The 15,660-nt window shown below is 44.2% G+C and overlaps 1 protein-coding gene across 3 annotated transcripts in view; it reads right to left on the bottom strand.

The window, feature by feature from the left end:
* Positions 1 to 5,317: 5,317 nt before the first annotated feature.
* The window catches only part of DDR2 (discoidin domain receptor tyrosine kinase 2), a 149,884-nt gene continuing 139,541 nt past the window's right edge, over positions 5,318 to 15,660 (bottom strand). For all 3 annotated transcript variants that reach the window (XM_045982920.1, XM_045982921.1, XM_045982919.1), the window contains 4 exons: positions 14,967 to 15,158; positions 14,460 to 14,694; positions 11,600 to 11,749; positions 5,318 to 9,616 (listed from right to left, as the gene is read on the bottom strand). In XM_045982920.1, the coding sequence (XP_045838876.1) occupies positions 9,482 to 9,616; positions 11,600 to 11,749; positions 14,460 to 14,694; positions 14,967 to 15,158 (712 nt within the window). In that variant the 3' untranslated portion in view covers positions 5,318 to 9,481. The remainder of the gene's footprint in view (positions 9,617 to 11,599; positions 11,750 to 14,459; positions 14,695 to 14,966; positions 15,159 to 15,660) is intronic.

Below are 15,660 nucleotides of genomic sequence, written 5' to 3'. Positions count from 1 at the left end.
TCTGGGTGGAACTCAGCTCCTACCTTTCTGCCATTTTCAACTATTCTAAAGAGACCACATTTTAACAACATTTTCTGGGAGTCCTAGAATAAAATTAACCCCAATCTTTACAGTTTAGACCCAAAGTTTACTTTTAAGGTGTCCTAGGGCTCAGAAGTGGCATGTAGAAGGAATAAGAGTTGTGGGGGTGTCCTACACCTACACCTATTTCTCTCCTACAGAGAAGGGGGAGGGCCCAGGCTCTGGAGATTCAGCATCCCCACAATTTGGGGGTGCCAGCTAGTATAGGACCCACTGTGAGTTAAGTGAAGACAGGACGACCAGAGCTGCTGTCTCCTACTAGTGTGATATCCATCCAGTCCAAGTTAGGAAGCCTTGCTCTTTGCTTCCCTCTTTCTATTCAGGTTGGACCTTTCAAGTTTCTGTAACCTTCCCAGGATGGGTGAACCACGAGAGGTGCCAGAGAGACCAGGAGAACAGAAATCTGTTGAAACAGTTGGCATTAAACTTTATATTTTAAAAATATTTAGTCAGATGTAGGACACCTCAGTAATGGTTATAATATATAGTTTAGTGATAGGTGAGTAAGTATGGCTTTCATTGAACCAAACTAGTCATCTTGAGTTTATACTGTTCACGGACTGTTTTCCTGGAAACCAGAAGAAGAACCTAGTACGCAACAATCCATTTATCCCCAGTAAACCTTGGCCCCTTGAACAAAATCATAAATGAAGCACTCCTACCTTTGACTACTTATTACCTTATAAAGTAAGTTTGCCTCTACTCTAAATGCAGAAACCGATGTCTGGTTCCTTTGCTGGTGCCTGAAACAGTCCTTAGGTAGATAAGAGATGAGCAAACATACCTTTAGCACCTGGGACAGAGGTCTATTCCGGATCTTTAGAAACGTCTCCAGAATGGATTTGTCTCTGGTTTAAAAACAGGGGCAAAAGATATCACCTCACACCAGTCAGAATGGCTAAAATTAACGTCAGGAAATGACAGATGCTGGCGAGGATGCAGAGAAAGGGGAACCCTCCTACACTGTTGGTGGGAATGCAAGCTGGTGCAACCACTCTGGAAAACAGCATGGAGGTTCCTCAAAATGTTGAAAATAGAACTACCCTATGACCCAGCAATTGCACTACTGGGTATTTACCCTAAAGATACAAACATAGTGATCCGAAGGGGCACGTGTACCCGAATGTTTATAGCAGCAATGTCTACAATAGCCAAACTATGGAAAGAACCTAGATGTCCATCAACAGATGAATGGATAAAGAAGATGTGGTATATATACACAATGGAATACTATGCAGCCATCAAAAGAAATGAAATCTTGCCATTTGCAACGACGTGGATGGAACTAGAGAGTATCATGCTTAGTGAAATGAGTCAATCGGAGAAAGACAACTATCATATGATCTCCCTGATATGAGGACATGGAGAAGCAACATGGGGGGTTAGGGGGATAGGAGAAGAATAAATGAAACAAGATGGGATTGGGAGGGAGATAAACCATAAATGACTCTTAATCTCACAAAACAAACTGGGGGTTGCTGGGGGGAGGTGGGGTTGGGAGAGGGGGAGGGGGCTATGGACATTGGGGAGGGTATGTGCTATCGTGAGTGCTGTGAAGTGTGTAAACCTGGCGATTCACAGACCTGTACCCCTGGGGATAAAAATACATTATATGTTTATTAAAAAAAAAAAATTGGAAGGGGAGGCGAACCATAAGAGACTATGGACTCTGAAAAACAACCTGAGGGTTTTGAAGGGTCAGGGGTGGGAGGTTGGGGGAACAGGTGGTGGGTAATAGGGAGGGCACGTTTTGCATGGAGCACTGGGTGTTGTGCAAAAACAATGAATACTGTTACGCTGAAAAAATAAATTAATTAAAGAAATTAAAGAAATTCCAAAAAAAAAAAAAAAAAAAACAGGGGCAAAAGAACAGCTGCCAAAGAGCCACGTAGCTCTTTGTGGTTATCTTTCATCCGACTCCTCTTCAAATCACTAGTCCTTCAACCTGGCCCAAACCTACTCTGAGAGAGGGATTTTACTCGTTTCACTCGATAGGAAGAGATATGTATGTCGTTTATACATGAGTTACTGGGTGCCTCTCAAGGACCAGAAGGTAAGTATACTTCTTTTTCAAATACAAAATGAACATGAAATTCTGAGTGGCAATAAATCAGTAACAAATCACATGCGCAGATAAACGCATAGCCCATAGATGCCATATGGTGTACAAATACATATCACGCATACCTTCCTTTAAAGCTTGACAACAGTGTTGACAATATAGTTGTATCTCTGAGTTTCTCTGCTGATCCTGTTTACTTCTTTCTCCTTTGCCTCCAACCCACTCCCATTGCACAGATACTTGAATCTCTGGTCTTTAGCCCCGGATCACACCAAACACTCTGAGGGTCAGAGTGTGCCGTCGTGAATTACTTCTGTCCTCTGAGTATTCTCTGAGAATTCGTATCCATTCTCTTATCTATCATAGCTGTTGCTGAAAAAATATGTAATCATTCAGAAAAATAAAAGTATAAATATATTCTTCAGAGACCAAGTAAGAAAAATGTTTTTTTTTTTCCTTTGGGAAAGAGGGTGGTTCATCTGAATTTCTCTTACGAAGACCAAGTCTGTATTCTGGCTGTTGCTTTTTGTATGCTTGTGTGGTCTTGAGCCAGATGACATGTGGATTTAGAAGAGATTTCTATGTGTCAAACAAGACCACTTCGTAGCAACAACAATAAAACATCTGCAATTAATTCTGGACTGTCTTCTCCAGAACTAATGTGACAACCCAGAATCCCAATCTCTAGTATGTTCGGGTGTGCCAGAGACCAAGATGCTTTTCCTCCAGTAGACAGTCAAGCAATATCCGAGAGGCCTGTGTACGTACGTCACCCTCTGTCGGATATCCCCCTACAAACAGGCATGCCCACCATGCACACCACACACTTCTCTGGCTCTGTCCTGGGGCCCCACCAGATCTCCAGGAAGACTGTAAGATAACCAAGCCCAGAACTGGTGCTGTTGACACAGAAAGAAGGATCCATCAGTAGCATATTTCTTTAATCATTGTTATTTACAATTTATCATCTGACAGACTTACAGAGAATAAATAAAGAAAAGAAAATATACAATGGGTATCTTGTTTCCTTTTCTAGTACAGAGAACTTTTACATATTCTATTTGGGGAAGACTATGATAGTTTCAAGCAGAGATCAATCGGTTTGCTCTACCCCTTGATAAGACACATTGTCCTCCAAAGCCTACAAAACAAGGCCCAGAGATTCCTTCCTCACAGGAAGAGTGAGCCATGCTGGTTCAGAAACTCAGTCCTCGGAAAACGTTAGCAGACAACAGGGTAGAAAAACAGAATACCATGAGTAGTAAAGGACATAAAATGAATAGGCTGGGTTACAAACTCGTGGGTGTGTTTGCAGGAATCCTACCCAATTCCAACCATTTCTAAGCCTCTTTTCAAGAAAACAGGTGATGGCCTCATCGCATTGTGCTTTCCCTTGAGTCTCTTTGCAAATTCCTCCCTCATATGCTTTTGGGAATGTGGGTTAGACAGGCTAGCTGGTGACTCTGATCTTTCTCCTTTAGGGGTTCTTGACAGGTGTCGGCTGGAGAAACCAGAAAGCTTGTTTCAAAATAGGCTGGGTTTGGGGCCAGAGTCCCTCCCTGCTCTTGATGGGGTGCCTTGAGAGAACTGCCTTGCACTGCTGTCTAACTACTCCAAAGAATGATATTGATCTCCAAAGATCTATTTCATCCTTAGAAAATACACGGATGGAGAATGTACTGCACCAGGTACGAGCCTGGGCACTTTTCTCTCTTTCTTCATTGGAAAATAAACTCTCTACATTAGAGCAAAGCAGTTCTCCCTAAATTCATCCCAGTTATGCTGGGTGACAAGTTTCAGTTTCTGTTTTTTATTCATTCCAAAAACAACACTCGGTGAATATTTGTTGAGTGCTCACTATGTGCTTGGAACTTGACAGGACATGTGGAAAGCAGTGTGAACCCAGTAACTGTCCTGTGACCCAAAAATAGGGCAGATGAAAGATACCATCACAAAACTCACAGCCGTTTAAATTCCCTACCTCAGGTTATTTCTGTGTTTACATTTAATTTGGTCCTATATAACTGTTATTCCACTTTAGAACTGATATTCAGGCAAATGAAATGTCTCTACCATTCTGATCTTTGCGTTTCATCACACACTAAAGGACTCCATGGCATTGTACTCTATTCCTTCCACGAGCCAGCCCTGATGCCATTAACAAGTGCCACCCAGCTCTTGACCAAAATACTGGTTTTAACCCTAAGTCCCCTGCCTGACACCATTACAAACCCTGCTCACTTATAGGAACCGCAGGAACCATCCAGAATGCCCCACACCTGATTCTCTTGTCAGCAAGATCCATGCAGATCTCACTGTCCCTGTGTTTCCAAATCCTTCTAAGTTGTTCCTGGATTGTTCCAGATGCTAAATAGCCAAACTAGTCCGAAAATGTGGAAGCAATCTAGGCAGGATATTGCTCATTGATAAAGGAACAGATTAATTTGTTCTATTCTCTTTAGAATTTTGTAGAATCGTATACAGATAGTGTTTTTCCTGCTGCACCCAAGCAAGGCCAGGTTACAAATCAGAACGGGATGGAGTATCCAGAAACTAAATAAATACATGTTAAAAAACAAAACAAAACAGTGAAATCTGCATAAGGTCTGTAGTCTAGTTAATAGTATTACAAATGTGAACCTTCTGGGTTTGAAAATAGACAATGGTTATGGAAGATGTTATCAATGGGGAAAGCCTGGTGTTAGGGTAAAACTACTGTACTTTCCCAACTTCTTGTGAGTCTTAAAAGTATTTCAAAATAACAAATTAAAAAAAGAAGATACAGCAAGTAAATAATTACCCACCACTTGTCTGCCACCAAGCAATACAGCTAATTGTGCCAGAGAACTCAAATGCCAGCAATCCAATCACCATTAACCATTCTGGTCTCTTTCCATCTTGGTTCAGCATTCCAAGACATTTACCAAGTGGAAAAGACATTCATCTGTTTCTATAAAAATGTTAAATTTCAGTTCAGAAGGATTTCCCAGCATAGATCAGGAGCTGCAACTTCCAGAAATATTTAGAGACCTACCACATGCTCTGCCAGAAGTCAGAGGTCTTACTGAAGAGAACAAGATGGCAGGTATATAAATTCAAGTTCGGATCAAAGATTAATAGCCATATGTTGGAGTAATCTAAGCCCTAACTGTAAGTTTCTTCATTTTTTTTCAGTTTTGGGCAAAACAGATGCTGTTCTGTTTTAGACTATTTCCTTGGAACATCTTCCTCTCTCCCTCTCGCAGATACACCCCTTCTTCTGTTCCCCGTTACTCAAAACACATGGCTTAGCCCCACATCATGGCTTTCTTGTGGGAAGTCTGGATGGGACTAGAAAAACACATGGTTCCAACGTGGCACATACCTCTTTGCGCAGATATCAAACCAGACTTAGTCTTTCCTAACTTCAGCCTGGGGGCCCCTCAGAACCAAGAAGACCTTTCCCTGATGGTTGCTTACGTGTTTCTGTTAGGACTTGCCCTTCCTGAAGACTCGGAAAAGCTCCCTTCCTTTTCATACGCAGCACCTGCCTTTCCATTTCTTAATAGATACTTCCATAATCTCTATCATCCAGAATTCCTTTCTCTATTGTAGCTATCCTTTATCTTCAAGACACTTGCTTTTCTGCCCTCCCTCAGACCTCTCTTCAGAGACACGTTCTCCTGCTTCAGCACAGACTCCCACCTGTGCCACCTGTTCCTTCCTCCCTGCCCTGCCCTGTGCCCCGTACCCTCCCTTACCTCATTTTGTGTTGCCTCCTCTCTGGTCCCCCCCACCCCCCCTCCCCCACTCAGCCACGTGCACTTTCACTGCTTCATTTTTGACGCCACTTCCACACAATGCTCATTGTTACACTGTCTCTTGCACTTGCAAGTGACCTTTCCACACACGAAAACCATATTCTCTACCCATTGCCCCTTCCCACTCCAGATCTCGCCTGATCACATCTGTGTCCAGAAGGCACACCAAGATGTGGACCGAGTGGTCAGCCCATTCACCGCAAAAGTATCAATGTAAATCCGCCGTCCCACAAACACAATCTGGACATAAACTATTTCACGTGTGTCATGAAGAGGACAACTCACGACACACGAGCCGGGCCCCGTGGTTGGCTGTCCCTTTCCCTGTGTCCCTTTCTAAAACTTCCCAGCTACATTCTTCTCGTCGACGTTGGAGCTACTTTTAAATTCAATGTACTAATCCTTCACCGTGGGTGAAGAGACCCACTATTGGGTCTCTTGGGTCTGTACAGCGAGGCTCTGTGGGTCTGACCAGGCTAGACGCAAGACCTGTGTCTATGACAGAGGAGGCTCAAAGCCAGAAAATCTGCGTCCTCTTCCCAGGAAAGGGTCACTGTATGGGACAACGCTTGCTTGCCAGCCACTCGAAACAGATCACTCTGTGACTCAAGGCCAGGAAAATCCAGACACACTAAGTTGATTTTCAATATGATTTTTTTTATGGGGTGATGGAATGCAATGAGTTGAGGCAGAAAGGGAAAGAGAAATAAGTGGAGAGATGAGGCAAAGACGGGGAAATGCTTTTGTCTTCTGTTGCCACACAAGACATCATGGGCACCGTGTGCATGGAGCTTTCCCAGAAGCAGGCGGATGGGGAATAGGCTGCCGGCCCTGATTTCAAGGCCCTTTGATCCTACTGCAGTGAGGTGATTAAGTTTACGTGTCTCTGGGACAGGGGCAGGGGGTGCCCGGATGAAACACTACTTCTGGATGCATCTGCGAGGGTGTTCCCAGATGATGTTAGCATTTGAGTGAGTGCAATGAGTGAAACACATTGCCGTCTCCCCTGTGTGTGTGTTGGGGGGGGGGCTCATCAAGTCCCCTGAGAGCAGGGGCAAATAGATGAAAAACGATGGAGGAAGGGGGAATTCGTGCTCTCTGCCTGACCGCTAAGCTAGAACATCTCCTGCCCTCTGCTTCTCAAAACCTTTCCCGGGTCTCCAGCTTGCAGGAGGCAGATGGTGAGACCCTGAAGCCTCATAACCATGTGGGCCAGTCCCTTATAATAAATTCTATATATCTAGGTATAGATATCCTATTGGTTCTGTTTCTCTAGAGAGCTCTCTAATACATGAAGTTGTCCTGGTCCTGAGGGCAGAGCATAGGGGATAAGGACATGTCTGGCCCTGCACATATGAACTGAGATTGGGTCTGTGGAAATGCCTGGTGACACTTCAGAGCACTGTGCCCGTGGCAGCCGTGACCGTTACTGTTATAGTAAGTTCCCTGCATGACGCCTTCCGCTGACCACGATTTTCAGAGCAGGAGAGGACCAGATAAGGGAATCCGTATCAACTGTCCATCCAGTTATCCAACCAGCCCTGCACGCTTCAGGATGGGAGAGGCTTTAAGACCCTCGAATCCTACGTCCTCATTTTACAGAGAAGGAAATGGGTGTCCGGAAAGGTGAAGTTGACTTGTCCAAGGTGACACGTGTGGCCTGGGGCAGAGTAGGACCAATTTCTAAACTAACGCTCTCCTGACTCCCAAACCTACAATCTCCACAGAATTAGTTCTGGGAGAGGCTGGAGCCCAGAGTCAAAGGACAGCGATGGGGGCAGGTATATGCCAGGGTCACAAGACCATCTGGGGATTTGGGAAGTTCACTTCTGTGGTAGCCTGGGGTGCTGCTGAAGGCTGACCAAGGGAGAACGGTCAAGTCCCTGAGCGACTGTGCACGAGAGGGACCAGGTGAGGGCTTCAGCAGCAGACCCAAGGAAGGACGACTCAAGACTATTTCTTCTGAGCTGGGGAAGTTTATTCTGTCAGTTTTTCCGATTTCTCCTTAGCGGGAGCTGAGAGGCCTCCTTTCCTGCTTCCCACTAAATCTGAGCCGTTGTGGAGCACAGAGCTCCCAGTTTGTTCTGAGGGGACTCATTTGACAACTTACTAGTCTCCATGAAATCTGAACCCAGAACTTCTCGATTTCTCTTCTGCTGCCCACACCATCCCCGAGTGTGTACGAAGCAGGAGCAGGGAATGACTTCTCTATGATGCTCACCCCATGTCTCTCTGAAATCAAGGACTCTTAGGGAGAAAAAGACATTAAATACCATCTCATGTGACCTTGTGTTTGAAAGTCTACATCTGAAGCTCTTCAGGGACAAAGGACCTCCCCTCCCCGTCCCCCACTCTCTGGAGGTGGCCCGACCGGCCTGTGTGTTCTGCGGGCTCGGCTTTCTCGAATAAGGAATGGAAGTCCATCTGCTTGTAACTTTCTCTCCTCGGCCCTCTTTGGTCAACATTCTGCAAACACACAGATCTACTCCCTACAATACATGGCCTTCAGAGAGGGGTCCTCTAGGGGATACATCTGCCAAAAGAGCTGGAAGACTTACAGAAGATGAACGTAAGGGCCCGTGATCCAGACATCAAAACACCAGGCTTTATGGATTCAAAACCAGGGTCTCAGCGAAACACACACCTGCAAACATCTGAACGAGAAGAGGACGTTCTGCAGAAATCACAGGCGAATAGCACACCTACTGCCTGTCCCCCACAGACCTCTTTTCCCATGTCCATTCTCTGCTCAAGAATCCTTCCGTGCACGAGGTACTTTTTTGGCAAATGACGATTCCCCTTCATACAGCCTTGTGACAGACATACTCTCTTACGCACATCCTCTGTATTGTCTATGCAAATAGACCACATAGACCTTACCCCTGACCCCTGCCCACGAATGAACAGAACACCCACTCCGAGAAGCAGGGGTTTTTCAAGCACGTATCATCTGCTTTAACAGGAGAGGGAAACACGGAGGGTAGGACACGACCAGAGGGCCAAATTAGGAAACCAAGAAATCCATGACCACAGTTGCTGAATACCAACCATTCCATCCGATTCTCCACACTTACCGAGTGTTTTCCCTAAGCCTCATCACGTTTCCTAAGACATTAGTATTCTTCAAGTTTTTCAATTCTGAAAATACGTTTTAAAAGGTGACATGGGAAAAACATTGTAGCATCTGCACATTTATAAACATAGCATATTTAACCTTTATAAATTATCTAAATTGTCTAGCCTGCTATCCAACACTTTGGTATATTAAGTAAGATTTCTTTACTAGATTTTATCTGCCCTAGGCTTTTTTTTTCCTTTTTTTCAGTTTTTAATGTAAAAAAAAAAGAGTATATATGGGTCGGGGTAGAGTGAGGGAGTGGAGTGAAGGGAGCCCAGGGACAGAGAGAGAGAAGCCAACAAGCCTCCATCTCCCAAGCCCATTCAATGTCCAGATGGAGTGGCTTAGGCGTGGGTGAGTGAGTGGTGGGCCTTGCAAGAAGGACCTGGGCCATTGGAATGTGGCCAGGCAGTGACAGCATCATTCGTCCCCTTGCTGAAGGAGCAGAAGGTGGATTTCCTGGAACGAAGGACGGTGCTTGGTGTCTCTTCTCCAGCAGCTGAGCATCAGCTTGTACACAGAGTCCGGACACATGGCAGGCTGCGGGAGGTACGTCTTGGAAAACAAAAATCCACAAAAATCCAGAGTGTTAAGAAGGGCAAAAAGGAAGTAAGTGTAGCTGCATTGTGGTTTTATCTGCCTCCCCCAATGCTTGAGCTGGATAACTGAAACGGGTGTGGTGTCTGTCTTTCCCACTCCCAGCTGGGTCCCTGTCCCCTTCCCTTGTGCCTCGTTGTCTGGACCAGGATCTCCTGATGGACCACTCTGAGGTCCCGACCATCACACAAAAGATGAACCTGAAGCCAAATGAGGCCTCAGGCTGGAAAGCATGTGGTTGGACCACGAAACCCTCTGCTTATGACCCACACATGTTGAGATTGACCTTGGCGGAGCCGATCCTGGTGGGGCGGGGGCGGCAAGTGTGTTGGTTGTCTCAGCTCCTCCCCTGGAAGAGGACCCTGGCCAGACACAGACACTGCAGTGTATCCAGGTCCCAGGATGTACCCGTGTCGCTCCTACTGTCCTGCTCTCTGTGCCCACCTCCCCCAGACTGGACCGTGGAGAGGAGTCTGCTGACCACAGAGCCCGCCTCGCAGCTGATAGGGTTGGGAAATGACTGTCCCTGTCAAATGTTCAAAATGTAAAATGTTCAAAATGTGAATCCTGATATGTTCTTAATAAAACTTAAAGTAATTAAATGTTGTAAAAGGTAATCAAATATAAATTTGATAAATTATGTTCAGTAATTAATGTATTCAGTTTAATAAATTTTTATTGACAATTTAAATTTACACCTGCAGGTGAGAAGTTTACTCAGCATATAATGGTAATATTTGATTTTGACTGAGACTTCAATCAAATACTTAACTTCGCTATTCGAACTTTTGGTGGTCGGTGAAAATATATTTGGTTCACTACTAGTATTTAGTAAAGATAAAACGGTGGGCCCTTTTAAGCTGAGTATTCAAAAATAAATAAGAAACATAAAATACTGGAGATTGTTAGAAATTAAAACAAAACTAGGTCAACCTGGGGTCATGACAGATTTGTCCAGGAAAAAAAAACCATCTTATCCCTCAGTCCACTCACTTATCTCTGCACACATGAGTAAATTTGCCCTTTGTCATGGTAAGAAAGCAATTATTTTTATAACTAACAAAGATAATTTGGATCCCCTCTTCCCAAAATCTCTAGAGTGTCAAGATAAAATGAAATTCCAGGACCTCTCCCTCTTATTTTCAACCTGCATATTGTCTTACCGCTTGTCATTCCCTCATCTGTTGCTTGCTTCGATGCATTTAAGCCTTCAGAGAATCGAAATTTTATTTTGCTCGAGAGCCTTCTCCCCATCCCCGACTGTCGGGTTGAGCTGCCGTGCTAGAAGGTGCTGTGGCCGGGCCACTCTGGGGAGATTCAGTGCTCCAACTGTATCAGCTAGGCCTGCATCCTGCTTCTCACAAGGATCTTACAAACTGAGCCAGTCAAAGAAATCTTAGAGTATCCTACCCCGGGAAACGGGATCCTTGTCAGCGTGGGAATCTAGCTTTTCCCAAGTTCTGAGAAGCCACGGTCCAGGCACCTGATGGTCTCTGGGCATATACATCCAGAAACATGGCTAAATATTTAGTCCAAACCAAATTGTTAACCCCTGCCAGTAAATCCCTTATTCCCTTTTAAACTTATATTTTTGTCCTTATATATTTTAACCAGGAGGGCAAACTGCACAGTCTAGATCAAGAAGCAGAGCAAACATGAGAAGGGGGATTTTATTTCCTGCTATCTTGGAGCTGGGAAAGACAACCCCTTGCGTTGTCCAATGATCATGGGTTGCCGTGTGGATAAGGCAGAGTATATGGCTGGTGGGGCAGGGGCAGGGGTAACTCTCAGTCTTTCACATCATCTGGATAATAAGCGACCAAAGGCTGCCACCCAGGTGACTTACCTTCCAGCTTAGGCTAACCTGCTAAGTCAGGGCTTTCGTCCTCTCACCTTCCGGAGCACCCAAACCCACACCTGGCCAACCCCAGCAGTTCTCACCTGCCTCCCTTGGTCCCGGAAGAACTCTCCAGTATTCTCAATGACCTGCTCATCTGACAGCTGGGAATAGGGCTGCTCCTGGCAAAAGGTGAACGTCTCCCACAGAGTCACCCCAAAGGCCCACACGTCGCTCGCTGTCGTGAATTTGCCCTGTTTACACAAGGAAAAGAAGAGGGCACAGGAGTGGCCTGTACATGACGAAAGCAGGTAAGATCCGGAGGACCTGGGTACCCCATCCACTACTGGGGGCACAGAACACGGAAACTGCCATGATGTATATGGAGAGTCTAAAACGACAAAGTCAAGTTGTTTTGACATCAAGCTACGGAGGCCGCTCTCTTGCCCTCCTGGTCTCTTAGGTCTGCTTCTCCTGCGGAAGAGATCCCAGAGGTACAGCCGTAAGCTATCTGACTCTCCCCCTGAGTGTCAGAAGCTCAAACTTCAATGCCCGTGGGAAAATGACCGTGGGAAATGCCCGTGGGAATGGCAACAGATGAATGGGAAATCGATCATTTTTAGGTTAGAGAGAGAGGAACCTAGTTTAAGGGCCGGGAGAGGTCTCTGGAAGAATCCAGGGCTCTGGCTCCCCAGATCAGTAAAAGTCACCGTCTTGAAGGGGAGACCCGCACGTGACAGCAATGGGAGTCAGGTGCTATCAGCATGGGTAAAATCGTGCACGTTTCCTATTCCATAAATACAGTGCTCAAGTCCGTGATGTTACTTATCCTTAGTTTTTCAGATCAGGAAAGTGAGACAAGGGAGGCTTACTAAAATCTCGAGAGTAAGGCCATGAGTAACGGAAAAATTGAGATTTGGAACACGATCCTGTGGCTCTCACGTTGATCTGCTTTTCCAACACTATAGAATATCTCTAAAGGGAGCAATGCCCACCGATCAGATTAGAGATGGGTGCAGTACTGATTCACATACACAGATGATAAAGATCCTTGTGAGGACTCACGTAAACTGGGATATTTCACAGCATCAGGCGTAATAGTGGGAAACTGGAAAGCGCTTACGTATCAAATTACAGAGACGTTATTAAGTTACTGGACAGAGCCACCCAATGGGATATGATGAGGCCATTAAAATCATGTTTTTGAAGAAATTTAATGACACAGGAAATGCTAACGATATAGAATTATATGTGCACAGTGCTGTCCCGGTTCTGTAATGTAATTGCTGGTACCCTGCAGTCCCCCTTCTCTGTAGTTCCCCTTTCCACGATTTCGATGACCCACATTCAACAGCGACCCAGAAGCAGAGCAGTGTCCTGCTGATGTAGCATCAGAAGGTCAGCAGTAGCCTCACGCCCATCACAACATCTGCACAATGCACCCATTTCATCTCGTCACGTGGGCATTGCCTCATCTTACAGCGTCACAAGAGGAAGGGTGAGTACATGACAATATTTTGGAGAGAGAAACCATATTCATGTAACTTTTGACATTAGATTGTTATAATTGTTCTATTTTATTACTAGCTACTGTTTTTAATCTCTTGCTGTGCCTGATTTCTATACTAAAATATTAAAATATATATATTACACCTTTATCATAGATATATATATATGGGGAAAAAATCTTCAGTTTCAGGCATCCACTGGGGGTCCTGGAACATATCCCCCACAAATAAGGGGTAGACTACTCTATATGCACACATAAACACACACATATACATATATATACACACATACATGTATGTACATATGTACACATACATAGACATATATACACATACACAGAAATGTGTGTACAGAAAACAACCCACAAAGGAAATATGCCAAAATAATGGTTAACTTAGTGAGAGAAAGGGGATAACTATATATATTTTTTCACTTTGAATTTAATTAATGAATCCCTTAAGAATATGAACAAGAAATACACAGATTAACTATAAATGAATAAAGCTAGCTTGCTCTTGGGCTTTTCTCTGCCATGTTAAATGACAAAAGACAAAATTACAGGTACACACCATTGTAAGAAATAAATGTTTAAAGTCTAATAATTCCACAAATCAGCTAAGTGGCATAAAATCAACAATAAAATGTCTCAAATATGCAAGGTCAGAAAAAATACCTCCAAGAGAGACACCTGGAAAAAAATCATTCACTCTTGGTCCAGAATACCAAGAGTTGAATAATAATTATAAAGGAAAGAATGATGAACTTAAAATAAAAAATAAATAGTAATACTCATTAAAATAAATACATAGACATCAGTCTAAATAATTCATTAGAAATATAGTTATGAAGTTAATACAGAAGAAAAATATTTTTTGTGGATAACATTTCTTTAAGTGATAAGGTTTTTAATAAATTAATGAAGACCAATCGGTAGGTCAAAAAGGTAGAGAGAAAAAAAAAGATACTAAATCCCTTATGATGATAGGTACATTTTTAATCGTTTCCCCAAATTTTCTAGAGTAAGCATGTTACATTGTATCAGCAGAAATGGGCAAGTTTTAAGAAATAGTAATTTTAAAAAAAGAAATAGTAATTAATTTACCAAAGTAAATCATCTCAAGTCAGAAAATATCAACGTCTATTGTTTGCTTCCTACTGTCTCACAGGTGTGCCACGTGCACCTGCTTACATGTCAGTTGCTGAGGTAGGGCTTAAAAATGTGAGGAACTTTAGGGCACCTGGATGGCTCAGTCGGTTAGGCGTCTGCCGTCGGCCGAGGTCAAGATCTCGGGGTCCTGGGATCAAGCCCCATGTCGGGCTCTCTGCTCAGCAGGGAGTCTGCCTCTCCCTCTCCTTCTGCCCCTCCCCCCACTCATGCTTCCTCTCTCTAGTTCTGCTCTCTCTCTCTCAAATAAATAAATAAAATCTTAAAAAAAAAAAAAGCGATGAACTCACCAGCAAGATACTCTCCCAAGACATCCAGCGGATGGGGAGCACTGCCCGGCCCTGGATTCGGTAGTAATCACCGCTGTACAGGTTTCTGCTCATTCCAAAGTCAGCTATCTTGATGGTATAGTTCTTACCCACTAAGCAGTTTCGTGTGGCCAGATCTCGGTGGACAAAATTAAGGGAGGAAAGGTACTTCATGCCGGAGGCAATCTGTGTAGCCATAAACTTTAGGTTGGCATAACTGGGGAATAAAAAAGAGGAAAGTGGCCTATGGGAAGAGAAAGCCATGAGAGGCATGCGTTCTACCGGTGGTACCAATGAACTGGAGTTTTGACCTCAACATCCCTTCTCTGTTCTCAGTGAATCTTTGTGCTTTCCCCCAGAGGGCAGTGGTGCCATTATTCCCCACCAGGCCAGAATACTGACGAACTTGAACACTGGAGGCTCCCTGTCTTCAGAGTCCAGTTTAGTGCCACAAACACAGGGTAGAGCTAGGAGACTGGGCATATTTACCTGACAGTGGGTGCATTGCTGGAGGCAGAACTGGGGGGCTCATGGCGGGAAAGAAACTGATTGAGATCTCCGTTCTCCATGTACTCAGTGATCATGCACAGCGGGTCGTCGGTGATGCACACGGCTAAGAGGCGGATGATGTTTGGGTCCTTGAGCCGGGACATGATCTTTATCTCCTTAAGAAAATCATTCCTTTGGAGGACACAGACATAGGTAAACCCAGAGGTTGCCAGGGTTAGAGAAAAGAGGGGGAAAAAGACACAGCAAAGCCTAGTCCTACCCATTATCCCGAGATTTGTTTCCCTTTGGATAACCTTTGAGAGGACAGAGAAGTTGGTATCTAGAAACTATCTTATTCTACACACCCTGGAATAGGATGCACCCTTATTTAACTGCAGTCTTTCTGAGAACATGAACCATGATCTGCTCACAAATGCATCCCTAGAATCCAACAAAAGGCCCACCATATAGAAAGTGATTACCATTTGCTGAATCAAATATATGCTGCTAAAAACAAGTCTGCAAAATGAAACATTTCCCTGGATATCCTATCTTAAGTACACTGGGGTATTTACCTTTTTAAAAGCCATGGACTTGCTCTACTAATAGTGCAAAGAAATCCTTTATAAAGTGAATAATCATCCTCTGGTTTATCTGGTGCATCTTTTTTTTAAAAAAGATTATTTATTTATTT

Source organism: Meles meles, chromosome 17, assembly GCF_922984935.1.
Source record: "Meles meles chromosome 17, mMelMel3.1 paternal haplotype, whole genome shotgun sequence".
Classification (NCBI taxonomy): domain Eukaryota; kingdom Metazoa; phylum Chordata; class Mammalia; order Carnivora; family Mustelidae; genus Meles; species Meles meles.
Note: the sequence above shows the minus strand (reverse complement) of the source record. Positions and strands in the feature narration are given on the sequence as shown.